Source organism: Eumetopias jubatus, unplaced genomic scaffold (genome assembly GCF_037043125.1).
Source record: "Eumetopias jubatus isolate StellerSeaLion01/CBP00866 unplaced genomic scaffold, mEumJub1_p1.0 scaffold_2, whole genome shotgun sequence".
Classification (NCBI taxonomy): domain Eukaryota; kingdom Metazoa; phylum Chordata; class Mammalia; order Carnivora; family Otariidae; genus Eumetopias; species Eumetopias jubatus.
Genome location: NW_028274808.1, coordinates 202136279 through 202155441, shown reverse-complemented (window position 1 = coordinate 202155441; position 19163 = coordinate 202136279). Strand labels below are relative to the sequence as shown.

The 19163-nt window shown below is 66.2% G+C and overlaps 1 protein-coding gene across 1 annotated transcript; it reads left to right on the top strand.

The window, feature by feature from the left end:
• Nucleotides 1–383: 383 nt before the first annotated feature.
• On the top strand, nt 384–13301 carry FGFRL1 (fibroblast growth factor receptor like 1). The gene is made up of 7 exons (XM_028089004.1): nt 384–455; nt 1012–1106; nt 10521–10793; nt 11814–11894; nt 11974–12258; nt 12335–12688; nt 12811–13301. The coding sequence occupies exons 2-7, from the start codon at nt 1028–1030 to the stop codon at nt 13263–13265; spliced, it is 1527 nt and encodes a 508-aa protein (XP_027944805.1). The 5' UTR covers nt 384–455; nt 1012–1027; the 3' UTR covers nt 13266–13301.
• The last annotated feature ends 5862 nt before the right edge of the window (nt 13302–19163 follow it).

Here is a 19163-nt window from a genome sequence, read left to right as displayed (position 1 = left end):
CCGGCGGGCGGGGCAGGCGCACGCGGATTGGGGGAAAGTTTGGGCGCGGGGCGGGCACGGGGCGGGCGCGGGGCGAGCCGGGGCGAGCCGATTGGAGGGAAGTTGTGTCGGGGCGGGGCGCGCGGCGGGCTCGGCGCTCGCTCCGGGAGAGTTGACAAAGCCCCGCAGGGAAGGACGCCTCGCGGCGCGGCGCCCCGGGCCCCTCGCCCTGCCGCCCCGGGACCCCGGCCCCGGCCTCCAGCCCCTGGACTCGACCCCTCCGCCCGCGCTGCCTCCGGACTCCGGCCTCGGCGCGGGTCCTGGCCCGAGCCGCCCGCGCCCAGGTAGCGCCGCCCCGTCCCGAGGCCGGGCCCGGGGGCGCGGGGCGCCGGGGTGAGGCGCCCCGGGCGGCGATGACCGCGCAGCGCGTCCCGCGGGCCCGGCCCTGAGCCCCGCTGCCTGCCTGCCCCGCCGAGGTGAGCCCCTCCGCGCCCGCGACCCCCGGGGGGCCGACTGGGAGGGCCGACCGGGGACGACCAGGGTCCGGGGTCCGGGATCTGGCCGGGGGCTGGGAGGGTCCGAGTCCCGGATGGCCGGGTGCGAGGCCGCCGGGCACCGGCACGCGCCGCCGCCGCCCCTGCCGAGCCAGTGGTCCTGTCCGCGCCCCGCCCCCGCCCCTGCACCCCACGTGGGCCCCCCCCCCAAGCGCAAATTTGTCCGCTAATGGCGCAGGCGATTATCTGCGCGGCCGCCGGTGTTGTGTGTCCCGCGGGCAGGGCCCGAGTTACAAGCGCCAGGAATCCAGACGGTGTTTAGAGACGGGGGGCGGCGGGGGAGGCCGGTAATTAGTGTAAACCCTTTGTCTGCCTTTGATACCCACGGTGCTCCCCGCCGCTGCTTCCTCCGCCCGGAGCGCTGGCAGGGAAGGCGGGGCGGCCCGCACCCCGATCCCCGCAGCCGGCTCCGGCGCCCTAGGCTAAAGGGTGGCGACTCCTGCCCCGTCCGCCAGTGACCGACCCTCAATACCTCCAGGTCCGGACAGGCCAAGATGACGCCCAGCCCCACGTTGTTGCTGCTGCTGCCCCCGCTGCTGCTGGGGGCCCTCCCGCCGGCCGCCGCCGCCCGAGGTGAGTCCTGGCGCCCAGCCCGGCGCCCCGGCCTGCGCCAGCGCCGCCCCTTTCCCTCCCGGCCCTGAACCCTGCCACAGTGCCCTGCTGGCGCGCGTGCCTGCGCCCCGCCCCTACTGGCCCCGAGCTTGGCGGGTCTTCTCACCACTGGGCCCCCGGGCTCACCCCCAGGGTACACCCCCCTTTGCCCATGGGGTGCGCCAGCTCACCCTTAGGGCATCCCTAGCTCACCACGCCCCTCCCCAGCTCATCTGTAGGGTCCCGCAGCTCATCCCCAGATCACCACCAGCTCACCCTTGGGACTCCATGCTCACTGAGTGGGCACACCTCACCCACAGGGCCCCTCTCACCGAAATATCACCCCGGCTCACCTGTGGGGCCCCACACTTGCTGGCAGAATGGGCTCTGGCCCCAGTCCCCTCAGGACACACACACATCCATATGTATCTGAAGTTGAGGGCAGCTGGTTACCCTGGGGATTTTGGTGGGGTAGGCTGTTTGTCACAGTGGACCCATTTAGGCCCCTGGGAACCTGCAGAGACCCCCATGGTGGCCAGGATGGGGTTTGGGGACAGTGGGGACATTGTTAGTGTCTGGGACTCATGACCCAGCCCTGTGCCCTGAGCTTGCCCATCCCTAGAAAGTTAGAGGGTAGGGGCTGGGGGAACGTGGAGTTGCTGCATGGTGTAGGGGGTAGGGGCTTGTCTCAAGGCCCACCCAGAGGACCACCTGCTTCAGCCTGCATATACTGTGTGTCGGCGTGTGCCATGCCAGGACGTAGATGCATGCTCACACACCTGATGTCCAAGTAGGCAGGCCTGGAATGTCTCCTGAGGGACCCTTGCCCCTGTACGCAGCCCCAGCAAGGTACATCCTTGGCTGGCGGATGATGGGACATACGTGTTCACGGACTCCCGCCCGCCATATTCTGCACTGGCTTCTCCTCAGCTAGGCGGGCCCTTTGGCCAGGCCAGCCCTTTGGGTGTGTTGACCACTCAGGAACGTCCCTGCCCTGTCCACCAGTCCTCTGAGGCTTTGCACCCCTCCCCCCGCCACCCAGCGGGTACACCGAGCCCAACCCGGCCTTATATGGGCACGTTTGGGTGTTGGGTGGCAGGCGGCAGCCCAGGTGGGCCTAATGCCACAGTACCCCCCCGCCTGCCCGGCTGGGGACTGGCCCGCTGGCTTAAGGGTGGGGGCTGTCCAGGCGTGGCTGGGCCTGGCAGTGTCCTGGGCACGGCGGGCACTCAGGTCATACCCAGCAAGGCACCCCCCCCCCCCGCCCCCGGTGGCCGGCAGCCTGGATTCTGATTCCTCTTTTATCTGCTTGGGCTCCCCTCATTTCCACACCTGCCTGTGCTCTGGCTACTCAGCCAGCTCTGGAGGCCGCTGTCCTGGCCTGGTCATTGGCTGGAGCCCACCGCAGAGAGGCGGATGGCAGTGATGGCAGTGGGCGGCAGGGCCTGCCTCTGTGCCAGGGGGCCCTGGAGGGGCCGCACCCTCCTCTGTTCCCCTCCGCCTTGGCCTGGGGACTGCGCCTGGTCTGCAGCCCCAGCCTTCATGCTGGCTGTGCACGGCCCTAGCGGCCGCAGGGACCTGAGAGCTACTCTGCAAGGGCAAGGACCTGTGTGGCTTTGGGGGGTGGGGTGTTGGGGCCCCTGCTCCTGAACTGTGCTGGCTTCTGCTTCAGGCCTGGCCTTGAGGGGCACGGCCACTCGGTGCGTCCGGCTCTGTGGGTGAGCAGACCGAGCGCCGACTTCCTTCAGGCAGGCAGAGCGGTGCAGAGAGAGCCGGGCTGTTTTCTGAAAGCTGTCCTCCCCATGCGTCATGCTTTCTGGAGTCAGTGCGTCTCTAGACTCAGATCATGTTTTTAAAGTTCCCCTTTCTGGAAGTTTCACAATCATGGTGGGTTTGTCTTAAACAGCTTTTTCCAAATTTGAGGGAAGATAGGATTCGGGTTTCTCACAGTGGGAACTTGAGAGGTTCCAAATGACATACCCTTCCCAAATAGCTTTAGAAGAACTTGTGGAAGGGGTTGTCCCGTTTGAACTTTTCCAAGGAGGATGCGGTGGACAGGTCTCTGAGCAGCCCGCCCTCGAGGTCACCTCCCTGTCCTCTGAACCCTGCTGGCCTGCCCTGCTAGGGCCGAGCGCTGCCCCCACAGGGCTGGGTGCTGGCCGCTGGGTGCCCCACTCCATGGGGATGGTGCCTTCTTGCCATGCGGGCTGTGTTGGGAAGGGTCCTCCAGTGTGTGTGATTCAGCCGGAGGGCTGTCGTGGTGTGCGTGTGTGCTGGCTGACCTTGGCCTCTGGCCAGGCTGCAGGGGGCCTTCCCCCCAACCCCTCCGGGCAGCGGCTGCCCAGTGCGCACCCCCAGCTGAGGTGGATGTGCGGGAGTTGGGCCCAGGCGCTGTGAGGTGGGGATGCAGGCCAGCCGCCCCATTTATGTCTCGGGCCCCACTCCTGGAAGAGAAAATAAATCACTGTCCCCTCTGGGGGGAGGAGGGAGCTGGGAACAAAGTCGCCTTTGGCTGGGCCTGGAAGCTCCTACCGCAGGCTCCTTCTTCATTGTGCGGGAATCAATGGGCCTTCAACCCCCGCCCAGTGCCGTGGGGAAATGTTGGTTTTTCCCAGCACTGGCCTCAGCCTCTGGCTTGGGGTTCAGGCAGTGCTAACCCTGCTCGCGGAGGCAGGCGTGGTCCTGCAGGCCGGGGGCCTTGCTGCTGGCCGTTTCCCTGCTGGTGGCTGGCATTCTGTGCCTTCCCAGTGCCTGCGGCCCTGGCATGTCCAGGTGACAGCCTCCATGGGCAGGATCAGCACGTGGAGGGGAGGGTGTGCCCAGGCCACTGTCTCCAGACCCCACAGACGCCGCACCCCGTGCTGCCGCCCAGTCTGCCTGCCATCTTCCTAGTGGTGGTCACTACATGCTCCTGGCCAAGGCCCGTGGGTGTCCAGTGTGGCTACTCTTGGGGCCCGAGGAGAGCAGGGGCCACTGCCCTGAGCTAGTTCAGGCTGGAGCCGCAGTGAGGCTGGCCCCCAGTCCACGAAGGCTGGCGGGGGGGTGAGGGCCTGGGGAGGGGCAGCACAGTCCGGGAGGAGATGTGGGTACTGGTCAGGTGAGGAGAGGAAAGGCCTGCAGGTGGGGGAATAGTCTGGGTAGAGGTGGGCCGGTCACATTGACTGGGGTACGCATCCTGGGGCCACGGGTGCCTTGGTGTAGCTGGATTGGGGGCCATGAGTAGGCACAGGCCGGGACTGGGCCGAGAGGCTGGTTGGCTGGGGTGCAGGGAGCAGGGGCTGGGGGCGTCCTGGGGGTGGGCTTCCTGCCCCCAGTGAGTGGCTGGGGGCAAGGCCTCGAGGCTGGAGGGCCTGGGGGGCCCTACGCACCCTTCGTCCCACATGGCCCGGCCCCCTTGGGGAGAACCAGCCTGAGGCAGGGGCTTCCAGGACTGTCCCTGAAATGCTGGAGACAGTGTGGCAGGGACGGTGCTCCAGCCTCAGGCCTGCTGACCCCCAGGGCTTCCCTTCTTGGCAGGAAACAATGGCTTTCTTCCCCAGTTTGCTAGAGATTTACACAAGCCCTGCACTGTGAAGAAATAATGGGGCCTGGGTCAGCAGGCAGTGGGGGAGGGAGCTGGGCCCAGCTCTGGCCTGGGCCCCCACTGGGCAGTGATCCCCTCCGACTCCACCGTGCTGAGCCCCAGGAGACCCAGGGCCACCGGCCAGTGCCCCCTGCACTCTGTAGCGGCCGGCCCATTCTGGCAGGGTCCGCGGGCTTCTCTGTGGAGCCCGGGCAGCAGGTACTGTGTGCGCCTTGAGCTGGGTAGCCTCACCCTGCAGGCTTCAGGGACCTCAGGGGTCCCAGCATGCCAAAGCCCCATGCCCTTGGGTCTGTCCGCAAGAAGCTGGCTGTGGGCCGACGGCCGCGGACACGGGGGCTGGGTGGAGCAGGTGTGGGTGGGAGCACGGGGCTCTGTGGCCCGGGACTTGCCCAGGCTGCCGGGTGGGTTGGGCTGTCCAGCGCCTAGGCCCTCACAGGAAGGTGGCACCTTGGTGCCTAAATGCCGGCCTCTGGCCCCGGAGCCCCGGGGCCCCGGCTCAGGAAACACCCAGCCATGCAGGTTAGAGGCCGCAGCGGGCGAGGCCTGCGGGTGGTTTGGGCCTCTTGTCATGTTACCCTGTCCCTTGGGTACAGCGCCAGCATGGGAGGGAGGCCCAGGGGACCGTGCCTTCTTGGTTCCTTTGCTGGGACTGGGGCTGGGCCCCTCTGGGGAGCCGGTGGTGCTGGACCAGTTCTACTTGCAGGACGTTTTGTGAGGTGGGGGATGGGTGGCAGGTGTGGGCAGGGGTCCGCTCGGAGTCTGGCAGACTTGGCAAGCTCTGGATGCAGCCACCGGGGCGTCCAGCTGAGCCCTCTGGGTGGGTTCTGTGGCAGTTCCTGTGGGGACCCCTGGGGCAACAGCATGTCCGGGGACGCTCTGTGGCTCCCATGTGTGCAACGAGGAGGAGCCCTGGTCAGGGCTCTGCTGGAGGTCCACCTGGGGGCTTCCCGGGCAGGGGACGGACCTAGAGGGCCCCACCCAGCCTGTTGCCTTACGTCGTGCTGCTGGGCAGTGGGTTGGACAGGACAGCCCAGCCAGCTTGCTTGCTCGGTGGGTCAAGCTGTCCCTTTGCTGCGCCCAGAACGGCCTGGTTTCTGGGGCAACCACCTGCCCTTCGGGTCCTGCCAGTTCCATCGCAGATCCCGTGGGTCCAGCCCCCAGGGGCCGCCCTGGGCCTGCTGGTGACTAGGAGCCCGTGTGTGTGTGTGTGTGTGTGTGTGTGCGCGTGCGTGTGTGCGCACATGTACCTGCGTGGCTCAGAGCCAGGGCAGAGGCTCCCCTGCCTCTCATGGCCGCCCTGCGGTGGTCATCATCTGTGCCCCCTCTCTTTGGCCTCCCTGCCTCCTAGGCCTTCCTGGGGAGGGCACTGGCCCCAGGGCCTCCGTGGCTGGGCCTTCCCAGCTCCGCCCCTGCACCAGTGTTTGCTCACCGTGGGCATCAGCACAGGGACCCCCCCGCTCTCCCAGAGAGTGCCCACCTGCCCTGCCTGGTCCAGGGTGTCCAGCCAGGCTAGGCAGGCCCTGCCTCCCCTCCCTGCCCTCTGGTCAGGCCCTGTCACACTGTCCTTTGAGTCTTCTTTCCAGGCCACTCGCCTTCTCCAGGAGGGGAGGGCTCTGGCGGCTCCTGGCTGGCATCCAGAGTCACTTCATGGCCAGTCCCAATGAGGTCAGCCTGACGACCACCTACCCCCAGCCGGAGGGTTCCTTCTGGGCTGGACATTTCTGGGGCTTCTCAGGGTTGACTGGGAATGGAGCCAGCCCCCATGTGCTGGCCCCGTGGTTCCTGCACCTCTCGCTTCCACCTGTGTCCATGGCCCCAGTGTGGGCTCTGTGGGCTGGTACGGGGTGAAGCCCCCGGCACATGGGGCCCCGGGGAGGGGCAGTGCCTGGTCCAGCTCCTTGGGAAGGGCGCTCAGGGTCAGCAGGTCACGAATGCCTTGGGCAGTGGAGGGAGGCAGAAGCTGACACGTGGAATGCCCCCCCAGCCAGGCCCTGGACAGACCTGAACAGAGCAGGGCCTTGGGTGTGGTTCAGACGTGGTTCACCCGAAAGGGGCACCGCAGCCCCCGGCGGAGGGCAGGGAGGAGGGGGTGTTGGGAGGTGCATCGGGAGGGGAGGGGCAGTGCAGAGGCCATGAGGGTTAGTGAGGTGCGGGGGCTGAGCTTCGGGTGGCCCCGGAGGGTCTGTGAAGACTGCATGGGATAGGCTGCAGTTGGGGTCATGTTCCTCTACCCCCACACTGTGTCACCTCTCCGTCCTTCCCAGTGGCCCTGCCCCCTTCAGCCCTCCTAGGGCCCACTGCGATGGGAGGGGCATCAGCTGAGGTTCCAGTGGAACCTGGTTTTGCTAAACCTTGGGAAACGGTGCTCTCAGCAGGTAGGGCAAGGGGGTCTCTGGTGTGGGGAGTCTGCATCCACTGTTGGGGTATGTCTCTCTGTGTGTTTATGTATGGGGGACTGTCTGTGGGTTAGTGGGTGCATCTGGGGGACAGTGTCTGGGGAACAGCCTGTGTGTCTGGGGGACAGTGGGGGACAGCCCGTGTGTCTGGGGGACAGTGTCTGGGGGACAGTGTCTGGGGGACAGCCTGTATTTCTGGGGGACAGTGGGGGACAGCCCGTGTGTCTGGGGGACAGTGTCTGGGGAACAGCCTGTGTGTCTGGGGGACAGTGGGGGACAGCCCATGTGTCTAGGGGACAGTGTCTGGGGGACAGTGTCTGGGGAACAGCCTGTGTGTCTGGGGGACAGTGGGGGGCAGCCCATGTGTCTAGGGGACAGTGTCTGGGGGACAGTGGGAGACAGCTCGTGTGTCTGGGGGACAGTGTCTGGGAGACAACCTGTGTTTCTGGGGGACAGTGGGGGGCAGCCCGTGTGTCTGGGGGACAGTGTCTGGGAGATGGCATGATAGGGTGTATGTGTGACACCTGAGTTCCGGATGGCGGCTGGGAAGCCTGGCTGTGTAGGCTGGGTATGTGGGGTCTTCCGGGTTGCTGCCCCCTGAGCCCTCCTGGCACCCCCACTCCTGGCCATGTTTTCACAGCTGTTGGGGAGGAGGGTGGGAAGGAGGGAGGAAAGGGGGTGTAGTGACCCTCTGTCTGCCACCACCTTGATGCTCAGCCCCCTTGAGGGGTGAGACCCAGCCCCGGCCTCCGTTTGCCCCCATGTCTACCCCCTCCATGTGGCTGTCCACACCCTGCCCATGCCCAGAACTGCCCAAGGCTGTGGCTTACAGTGTGTGGAGGGTTGAGGGCTTCTTGGAGGAGGTGCTCGTGGGGAAGTGCAGATGCTGGCTGAAGGACTCCAGGGGCTGCCCCAGAACTGGTGGGAACCCGGCTGCCCCCCACCCCCGACCCGTACGCCCTCCAGCTGCCTCAGCTCTTGCCTCAGTTTGCCTCTGGCTGGGTGGATTGGACACCTGACCAGGTGGAACAATGGGGGCTTGTCTTTCCCAAGCTAAATATAGAGCCGTGGCAGCCTAGCTGGCAGCCAAAATCCCCAGGAGTCTGGGGGGGCTCCCTCCGGTGAGCCTGCTGGGGTCTCTGCAGAGGCAGGGGTGGAGGGGGCAGGGCAGGCCTGGCCCAGGGGGAGGGGAGGGGGCTGTTTGCTTTAGGATAAGGCTGGCTCTGGCTGGGGCCTCTGGCTGCCGCCTGCCTGTCCCCTGTACTGTGTGCCGGCCGGCCCTCTGGGCCACACTTCCGGTCCGTCTGGTGGTCACTTGGCTCTGTCCTCCTCTCTCCTGCACAGTGGCCTCTGAGGCCCAGTAGATGCCCCCCCACCCCCCCAGCTCCTCAAACTCGCCTGCCTGGTGCAGGGAGGTGGCGGGGCTGGGGGTGCCCCTCCTGCCCCTCCTGCTCCCGCAAGCACTGTCCGACGGGTCCTCTGTCTGTCCCTGACGCAGGCTTCTTCCGAGGCGGGGGCTGTGCTGGCCGGGGTGGGGTTGGGACAGGCAAAGCCCTGGGAGAGAGGGACCCCGTGCTAGCCCCTGGCACCTGCCAGGTGGTTTTTTGGGTCTGTGTGCACACGCAGGTGTCAGCCTCGGAGGCACTGGGCAGGCTGGGGGGCGGCCCCTCTGAATAGTGGCATTGCAGGCAGAGACAGGTGTCGGACGGTGGCAGCCTGGGAGTGAGGCCGGGACCCTGTGCGCTGGGGGCCTCAGGAGACCCACTTGTCTGTGGGCCCTGCAGCCTGTCCCCCTGCAAGTTGGGGGGTGTCTGGGGGCCCCATATGCAATTGAGAAATTAGGGAGCAGTAGATCTCAGCAGCCCCTTCCTGGGGCACTGGGGGCTGGTGAGGAGTGCAGGGATGGCCTGGGGCCCATGTTAGGAGCCCCATGGCAGGGGTCGGGGGGACCCTAGCAGAGGCAGAATATGGGTGCAGAGAAGAAGCGTTCCTAGGGGTGGGCTCAGTGGGGCAGGGTGGGAGAGCAGGCAGGAGCTGGGTAGGGCCCTCCCCCACAACCTCTAGCTCCCTTTTTGCTTTTTGCTTGTGGCCATGGAAGGGCCTGGTGTTGCTGTGTCCCCCGCTTCCCTGTTCCCCCAGCAAAGCTGGGCCCCTCCCTGCCTGGACTCTGGGCTGTCAGCTCCCTGCATCCAAATGGGGACCGGCCCCACCTCCCCTCAGCGCCTGCAGACCAGTGGTGCTGGGCTGTGCTCTGCAAGGGTCCCCTGGGGGTGGGAGAGGGCGAGCCTCCAAAGAGCCTGCGGAAGCACTCTGGGTCCTGGATGCAAAGGCCGGCCACAGAGCAGCTGGTGATCACGCGCTGAAGAAATACCGGCTGGTTGTTAGGGACACGTGCTGCCCTCAGGCCCCGTAGTGACAGCATCTCCCAGCAGCCAGCGCCCGGCGCCTCCGGGAGGCCAGGACGCGGGATGCTGGCCCTCCTGGCCTGAGTGGCCGCACTGTGGGGTGAGTGCCCCCGACCAACAGCCGGAGGGCAGGGTCTCGGGAGCTGGGCCCAGCCAGGACCCTGGGAAGGGCAGTGGGGTGCCCGGAGCCGCCTCTCCTGGTCTGAGGGAACGTGGGTGGGGTGAGTGTAAGAGCTCAGCGCCCTTGTGGTCACCCCATGGTGCACGAGCTGCAGTGTGGGCCAGGAGGTGGCCCCACCTCTCTCGGACACCTGCAGTGTCCTGCCCAGCGGCTGGGCGTGCCCGCTGTCCCTGCACCACAGAGGCACTGATGCTGGCTGTGGCCTGACATGGCTGGGAGTGGGTTTCTTCCCGCCGGTGACTTGGGCTTCTCCCGTTGGGGGACAACGGGCAGGGGGCTGCCAGCCAGATGGGAACCTCACTGCTCGCCCTCTGGCCCCAGGGCCTCGGGGTCCTGCCGGCCCACCATGCCACTCCGCCCAGCCTCCTGGTGTGCTGAGGCTGGCATCGGGGAGGCCCTCAGCGGGGCAGATGCAGACAGCCACAGACATGGGCCACCAGACACGTCTGTTCGTGCTGCATGGACTCCCTCCCGTGCACCTTGCCTACGGGAGGCTGTGGGGGGCTGTCCTGGCTCGCCTGTGGACGTGCATCCTGGCTGAGCCACTCCAGCCCATCTGTATCCTGGCTCCTCTGTGACGGCACGTACAGGGAGTTGGGGTGCCTGGTGGGCAGCGGGTTCCGGGTGAATGCTGACCACCACAGTCTGGGAGCAGGGCCCTGTGCTCCAGACCCCACTGCCTGGGCTGGGCAGGTGTAGGTGCGTGGAGTCCCAGGTGGTGACCCTACGGGGGACACCCCCCTCCCCTGGCTCCCAGCATGCATGCCTGCCTGCACTCCTGACCACCTGCCACCCCCTCCTCCCTGACTGAGCCCTCTGACCTGCCCGCAGGTCCCCCGAGGATGGCGGACAAGGTGGTTTCGAGGCAGGTGGCCCGGCTGGGTCGCACCGTGCGGCTGCAGTGCCCTGTGGAGGGCGACCCGCCGCCACTAACCATGTGGACCAAGGATGGCCGCACAATCCATGGCGGCTGGAGCCGCTTCCGTGTGCTGCCCCAGGGCCTGAAGGTGAAGGAGGTGGAGCGGGGAGACGCCGGCGCCTACGTGTGCAAGGCTACCAATGGCTTTGGCAGCCTCAGCGTCAACTACACCCTCATCGTGATGGGTCAGTGACGGCCACGCCGGGGCTGTGCCATGTGGGCCCTGAGTCCATGCAGCCTGGGGAGCGGACCTTCCCTCCCCACTGCTGCCAGGAGGACACCCACCTGCCGGATCTCCTCTGAGCCCAGGACAGGGCCTGACCTCTGTGGTCACCACCCCCAGGCCTGTGCCTTGGGGTCCCCAAGCTCTGCTGACAGGGAGACCAAGGCTGGCTAGGGGGCAGCAGGAGTGGGCACGGGGAGCCCAAGGGTGGTGGTCCCACTAAAGGGCCGGCTGGGCAAGCTGGCGGCCTTGGCGTCGGCTCTAACTTTGAGGCTCAGATTTCAGAGTTCAGAGGGGCCGCCAAGGGCCTTCTGTTCTGTTCTGCCTCTGGGGCCCGGGCTTGGGGACTGGCGGGGTCCCCAGCTACACACCCTCTGCACGCCTGGCCCTCCCCCATGGGCTCCCCGGGTGGGTCCCTGGGGGCGGGGCTCCCTGGCAGTCACGCTGGCCCATCTCTCAAAGCAGGAGCGCTTGACCTGTGCCACCCCCTCCCTCGGTCCCCGGCTGGGTGGAGGCGGCTGTCCCGGGAGGGGCATTCCTCAGCCTGCCCCACCCCCGCTGGGCCCCCTGCTCCGGACTGTGGGATGGGAACACTGCTGGTGTCCCCCCACTGTCCTTTGAAAGGGGAGGATGAGGAGGCGGTATGCGAGCCATGTCAGCTCACCAAGGCCTCGGCTCCTTGATGTGGGCTAGGGTTACCGCAGCTGCTGGGCGGGCCTGGCCCCCTCCTCCCACTGGCCCTGCAGACCCCCCGGAGCCGGGGGGGGCAGCTCTGCTGGGGTCACCTGCACCCAGGGAGTAGGCTGGGCAGGCAGCTCTTGCCCGGCTGTCTCTGGGATTCTGAGATGTGGGCGTGCCTCCAGGGGCTCCCATTTGTGTTTCTAGAGCTTTCCCAGCTGGGCCCAAGGCTGGGGCCTGGGAACCAGCCTGGGGTCAGGGTGGGGACTGCTGGGGCCCCTCTCATGTGCCCTCCTCTCTGCAGATGACCCTGGTGCAGGAAGGGAGCGTCTGGGGCAGGACGGCTCCTCCGGGGGCCAGGAGGACGCAGCCAGCAAGCAGTGGGGTGAGACCCTCCTCCGTGGGTGCGGGTGGGGGCCCTCCCCCCCGGTGCTGTGCTGACCTCTGTGCTGGCCGCCCTGCAGCGCGGCCCCGCTTCACACAGCCCTCCAAGATGAGGCGCCGGGTGATCGCCCGGCCAGTGGGCAGCTCCGTGCGGCTCAAGTGCGTGGCCAGTGGGCACCCGCGGCCCGACATCATGTGGATGAAGGACGACCAGGCCTTGACAGGCTTGGAGGCCGGGGAGCACAGGAAGAAGAAGTGGACCCTGAGCCTGAAGAACCTGCGTCCCGAGGACAGTGGCAAGTACACGTGTCGCGTGTCCAACCGCGCAGGCGCCATCAACGCAACCTACAAGGTGGACGTGATCCGTGAGTGCCGGGGCTGTGGGACCGTGGGGGGCTGGCGGTGCCCAGGGGTGGCGCTAATGTCCATGTCCCCGTGCAGAGCGGACACGCTCCAAGCCCGTCCTCACGGGCACGCACCCCGTGAACACGACCGTGGACTTTGGGGGCACCACGTCCTTTCAGTGCAAAGTGCGCAGTGATGTGAAGCCAGTGATCCAGTGGCTGAAGCGCGTGGAATACGGCGCCGAGGGCCGCTACAACTCCACCATCGACGTGGGCGGCCAGAAGTTCGTGGTGCTGCCCACGGGCGACGTGTGGTCGAGGCCCGATGGCTCCTACCTCAACAAGCTGCTCATCACCCGCGCACGCCAGGACGACGCCGGCATGTACATCTGCCTGGGGGCCAACACCATGGGCTACAGTTTCCGCAGCGCTTTCCTCACCGTGCTGCCAGGTGTGTGCGCCCCCCCACGCCCAGCTCCCGCCCCGCGAGGCCACACGCCGGCCTCTCGCAGCCTTTCCTGGGACCCGTGGCGACATTCCTCTCCCCACCCCCTTCCTGGGCCTCTCTTGCAGACCCCAAGCCTCCAGGCCCACCCGTGGCCCCCTCGTCCTCGACCACTAGCTTGCCGTGGCCCGTGGTCATCGGCATCCCGGCCGGCGCCGTCTTCATCCTCGGCACCGTGCTCCTGTGGCTCTGCCAGGCCAAGAAGAAGCCGTGTGCACCTGGGCCCGCCCCCCCCATGCCTGCGCACCGCCCTCCCGTGGCCGCCCGTGACCGTGGTGGGGACAAGGACCTTCCCGTGCCAACCAGCCTCAGCACTGCCCCTGGCCTGGGGCTGTGTGAGGATCTTGGGCCTCCAGCAGCTCCCCAGCACCTGCTGGGCCCGGGCCCATCTGCTGGGCCCAGACTTTACCCCAAACTCTACACAGATGTGCACACGCACACGCACACACACACGCACTCACACACACACTCTCACGTGGAGGGCAAGATCCACCAGCACCAGCACATCCACTACCAGTGCTAGACGGTGTGGCCATGCGGGGCGCCGGCCCACTCGCGCTCTGGGTGCTGTGGGGGGGCACGTGGGGGGCAGGCGGGCGGGCAGGCTTGGGGCAGAGGGCTGCGGAGAGAGTGGAGCCCAGGCAGGAGGCACAGTCAGCACCCCGGGCGCCCTGGATGATGCACACACGTGTACGACATACCTCTGGACACACACACACACACACACACACACACACACACACACCCTCAGACTAAGACGCCCTGGGGAAGGTCTGTGTTTGTAACTTTGCAGTGTGCATGTAGCAGCGGGCTAGTTGATGAAGGAATCCCTTGGCTCCTGTAAGGAGGATTTCACAGGGGCCATGGTCAAGCCACCCCTCCCCGTGCCTGGCAGGAGGTCTGAGAGGCACCCTGGCTTTGCAAACCAAAACCCCCCGACCCCTGTCCCATGCTGGCCTCCGTGTCCCTGCCCAGGCCTCCACGGGTGGCTGGCTATGTCTGCCACCCCCTGTCTGGGCGTCCAGGAGTCCCCCAATCCCTTGGGCTGGGAGGTCAGGCAGAGCAGTCCAGGCCCCTGTTCTGAGAGGCGGGAGCTGCCTGGGGGTGACCCTGCCCCATCCAGCCTCCCACTGCCAGAGAGAAGGGCCCTTGATATTTATATTTAAGAAATGAAAATAATAATATTAATAATGCTGGAAGGAAGGTGGCACTGCAGACCAGGCCTGTCCTCAGGCCTGGGATGCACCTGGCCTGCTGGCCAACCGGATGGCCACCTTGGGGCCAGGCACCCATCACCCCACTGCCTGTGGCAGCCCCAGACCTCTGTAATTTTATATAGAGTTTGAGCTGAAGCTTCGTATATTTAATTTATTTTGTTAAACAAGAAAATGTGCATCTTCTTCCATTAAGCTGGTGTTTCTGCCTTTGGCTTCTGTGCATGTGCACGTGTGTGGGCCTGAGGCTGTACAGGTGTGCGTGTGCGCGGGCCTGAGTCTGTACAGGTGTGCGTGTGCGCGGGCCTGAGGCTGTACAGGTGTGCGTGTGCGCGGGCCTGAGTCTGTACAGGTGTGCGTGTGCGCGGGCCTGAGTCTGTACAGGTGTGCGTGTGCGCGGGCCTGAGTCTGTGTGCCAGGCTTAGGCTCCAGCAGTCCTGTCATTGGCCCGAGGTTCTGGGGCTGACACCTTGGGGTCCCAGGGCCTCATCAGCTCCCCTGAACTGAACTCAGGTAGCCGTGTTTGGAGCACTGACTGACTCATGCACCTGCAGGCATCTCCCTAGTTAGCTAGAGTCCTGCACACCTGGCCCCGTGGGTATCCCCCACCCTACCAGTATGGCCCCCCATGGCCCTCAGTGCCGGGCTGTGGTTTCCCTGGCCACACTCTGGGGGTTCAGCTGGTGGCCTTGGAGGGCTGGGGCCTTGTTGTCACCTCCGTCATGGTGCCTGCTGCCTGAAGGGCACAGTCCCAAGTCTGCCAGCCATTACCAGGTTATGAACAATGGTCTCAGTCTCCAGCTGGGGACACTGAGGCTGGGGCTTGTTGCTTCTTAAGAAAAGGCAGATGATGTGATTTTAGCAAAGCCACCTGTGTGAGGTCCCCAGAGCCTCAGAAGTCTGGCTGACGGGGCAGGGCACTGTAGGGAACGAGGATAGGTCCTGCCCAGCCGTACAGGCCAGGGCAACTGACCCTCCTACCTGGTACCGCTGGTTCCCTGCAGCCAGAACTCCCCAAGGTCAGGGCCAAGCTTCCCCCGTCTCCCTTTTCCCCAGCTGAGGGCAGGTCTGGGAACCCTCGCTTCTGCTGTCCTGGGACTAGGCCCCAGCCTCTGGCCCTCTTCCTCTGGGCCCCCTGGCCTCTCCAGGATGGACCCCAGTCTTTCTGTCCCCAAGGAGCCAAGGGCTAGCCCCGAGGGAAGGCCCACTGGGGTGATCCTGACCCCACAGGCAGTGACCGAGTCTGGGCAGGGCTGGTGACCTCTGGGTGATGGAGGCCACCTTCAGTGGACGTCATGGGAAGCCCGGTGTGGGAGCTCTGCTGGAGCAACCAGGGGGAGCTGTGGGGGCTTCAGGCAACCGCAGCTGGTGACCAGCAGATGTTCCCCAGACAGGACAGGCTGTGGGGGCTGGTGGGTGCGTTTCGGTCTGAGGTGGGGGCGGGATGGAAAGAGCCTTGGGTGGTGGGGAGAACTCGGGCTACAGGACATCCGTAGTCCATGGGGTTGGAGCAGTCCCCACCTGCACCTGAGAGGGTGCAGCCCACCTCTCCCCCCAGACCTGCAGAGGTGCCGGTGCCCTTCCCAGCTGAGGTCCGGTGTGTCTGCCCGGGGTTCACATGGGAACGCCCTTGTCTTCTGCCCCTTCTCAGTTCTGATGGTTCCTCTCTCAGGGCCAAGACAGACCTGGCAGGCCCTCGGTCCTGGCTCTCGCTGAGACCAACAGCCCTGGGGTCCACACCCCCTAGACCCCTTTCAGGTGTTCCGAGGGGAGGCAGGCACTGAGGGACGGGTGACTCTGTGAACACGTGGGGACCGTGTCTGGTCCCCCCAAAGCTCTATGCCTTCATCACCACACCCTGGGGCTCAGGGTCCTCAGCCGCAGCCTGACCCACAGCGACCTCAGCTTCCTGCCCTAGAGACTATCATGTGGGTCCAGACCCCTCTCTGTGCCCTTCTCAGGGGCCACCTGCTGCTTCCAGACCCTTCTCCCCTGGCTGCACGCTCTACCTCTGCTCTCGCTGGGCTGTCTCCAGCTCTATATGCTGCATGGCCCCTGGGAGATTTCAGTGTCCACCTGGATCCCCCTTGACCCTGGCTCCTTTGCGAGGTCTCATTTTGAGCCCTCCCCCATTGTAGGGGCCACCCTGTGCTCCACACTCCCAGGACAGAATCCCGTTTCCTGCACCCCACGTGCGGGGCTAGCAGAGGGGACAGACGGCTGGGTCCAGGGTGTGGGGGAGGGGGTGCGACTGGGGAGAGTAGATGCCGGTCCGGGCGCAGGGGCTGTGAAAGACAGGGTGCCCCACACCCCAGCCTCCCAGGCCCGAGGGTCCCAGGGCCTCATCAAACAGACGTTTGCCAACTGCGCAGCAGTGGAGTTTCTCGTGGGCCCTGGCCATTCTGCCCACTCCCCCCCGCACCTGAGCCCACACCTCTGTCTCCGTGGGTGCCCGGTCCCCACTCGGGGACTCCCAGGTCTGATTCAGAGGGACAAGACTCAACTGGTGTTAAGGGCAAGGTCCCCCACCCAGGATGGGCCTAGGGACAGAGAGGAGGGGTGGGTGGGGAGGTGGGCTTCCCCTGCCCCTCCATTTTCACCCCTGCCTGGGCAGAAAGGCCAGTGAGCCGCCTCCAAAGCTGTGGGGACCACCAACAAGAAGACAACACCTGGTGCCCCCACCTCTGTGGGGTTCTCTGCAGGGTGGGGCCTGGGCCCTGCCGTGGGAGCTCCCAGTTTGGAGACAGAGGGGAGGGACCCAGCAGCGTCCTCAGAGTGACCCCAGGACAGGCTGGACAGGGGACTTGTGACGGGCCATTTCAGGAGGACGCTCCTGGCATCCTGGGTGGGGTGTGGTGTGCCGGGTGGATGGAACCCCAAGTACTGAGCGGGGCCAGCACTCTTCCCTCTGATCTGTCCCCATGTGGTGATAAGCCGGTCCCGTGAAGCCCGGAGCACTTGAAAGGGCAGGTCCCCCCCCACCCCCCCCACCCCCCACCGCACGCTTCCAGGCCATCCCGGCTTCAAAGGGGAGGCTCATCCCACAGCTGTCCCGGGGGGGGGGCGCTCAGGCTGATGAGAGTGAGGAGGCAGGGGGACAACCCCACCCTCATAGGACTTGGGTCGGGACGGCCTGGCAGGAGATCAGAGCCTTGTCCTGGGGTCAGGCCAGGGGACTGGGACAGGAATGCAGGATGTGAGACACAGGAGAGGGGTCAGGAACACGGGACATGCAGGCAGGACACAGGGCGAGGGCAGCACAGCCTTGGCCTGTCCTCAGAGCCCGGGGTTGAGGGCCCGCAGGGGATGCCAGGCTGTGCGGCAAGTGCTCATGAGCAGGCGCAGGGCAGAGGGCCAGGCCGTACAGCCACAGGGCTGTCCTGTGGGCAGGGGCGGTGGGAGGTGGGCCATGGACACAGGGACTCCCACAGGGCCAAGCCTGTTCAGGGAACCGGGCCCCCTGGCTGGGCTGGGAAGGCGGGACACGGACCCCACCCCACACCTGGCACCAGCGTAAGGTGTGAGAACCTTCCAGGTGTCCCAGAGACCGGGGCGCTCAATAGAGCCCTTGCCACATCCAGCGGGCACATGGAAGGGCTTGGCGGGGTGCAGGGGGCAAGGGTGGGACCTGTTGGCCAGGGGCGTCCTCTGTGCCCTATGCTGACCTCACCGTGGTCCTAGCCCCACACGGCTACCCAGGCCTGGGGGAAGCTCTCCTGGGGGGCCTGGGTAATGCACAGTCCTTGGGTTTGGGGGTTATTTTTAGGCCTCATGACAGTGTCTCTGGGGAAGCATTTGCCCAGGGCCATGGCTGGATACGCTGATGGAGGGCCGTCTGTAGCTCAGGAACACTTGGTTACCCAACGGCAGAGCTGACCTGCAGTGGCCCCCCAGGGCTGGCGGGATCCGTGCAAGGAACCCCCCCACCACGGCCATACCTCCACCCCCAGAGAGCGTGGAAGCAGAGGGCGGGCTCAGTGGTCAAAGCCGGGGTGAAGGAGGCAGCAGACATGGTCTACACTTACCCCACCCAGTGAAGACTGGGGGCCCCCAGGGGAGATGCCCATCCAGCCCTGGGCTGCTCTGAGGCCTGGCAGGACGGCCATGCCTCTGGGCCGCAGGCTCCGCACAGAGCCCTCACGCCGTCCGTCTCCCACTCAGATAGGCCTGGTCACTCCGACGCGAGTCGCGGCCCAGTGGGGGCTTCCTGGCCAGACCCTCACCGACCCCCTGGCACCGTCCCTCAGGCGTCCGCTCCCCAGCCTGGGACCGACCCAGGGGCAGCTCTGGCCTCCAGCACAGACAGCCCAGCCCTGCCTGCTGGACCCTGTGAAGGTCTGGGCTGCCCTTCCTGAGATTCAGCCCCAGGGCGCTCCCCGGGCCCCCGCCGGCCCACGTGCTTCGGTGACATTAGGTGGGAGCTGGGACACATGCCTGGGCCTGAGGGATCGAGGGGTGCTGAGCCCACCTCCCACCTGGGCTTCTCCTGTGGGGACGACCCAGGGTCAGCCACTCCTGATGACCGTTCTGGCCTCACGAACCCAATCCTGGGCACTGCCAGGGGTGAGCCTAGGGCCCTGCTGGGGGAGCTCAGGGGCTCAGCCCCGCATATGCTTCTGTGGCCCGCAGCCTGGCCCAGACTCTGTGGCCGCCAATGCCCAGTCAGCCGCTTGTGCCCTAGTGTTGCTGATTCGTGGGTGGGAGCCACTGGCCAGGACTCGCACTAGCCCCTGCCTGCCTACGTCCGCCGCCAGCCAGGCCAGGCCTCCTGTGCCCCCACCCTGGGAATCCCGGTCAGCCCAGGGTGTGGGTGGGTGGGGACTCAGCACAAATTCAGCATCAGCCTGGGGAAGGGCAAGGCGCTGGGGTCAGGGGCCCCTCTGCACACGTCTGCCTCTTGGGATCCCGGCTGGTTACTTTTGGGGGGTCTTGAGTCTGGCGTTTGTCTGCGAGGACAAGGCAGCATGCTTGGGTTGGGCCCCATGGCCAGCACAGTGGCCGGAGGCTTCCCGCAGCTGGGGTTTGGGGCTGGGCATACACGCTGCCCCTCACTTCCTGACCTCAGGCCAAGTCCATCTGGGCCGTGTCTGTGGGCTGGAGGCTCGCTCCCTCCTCTGGCTTCGCTGAGGCCTCTCTCCTGGGCTAGAGGGGCGTGGGCTCACCCCCAGAGCCTGCACCGGCCCCTGTCCACACCACCTTCACGGTTC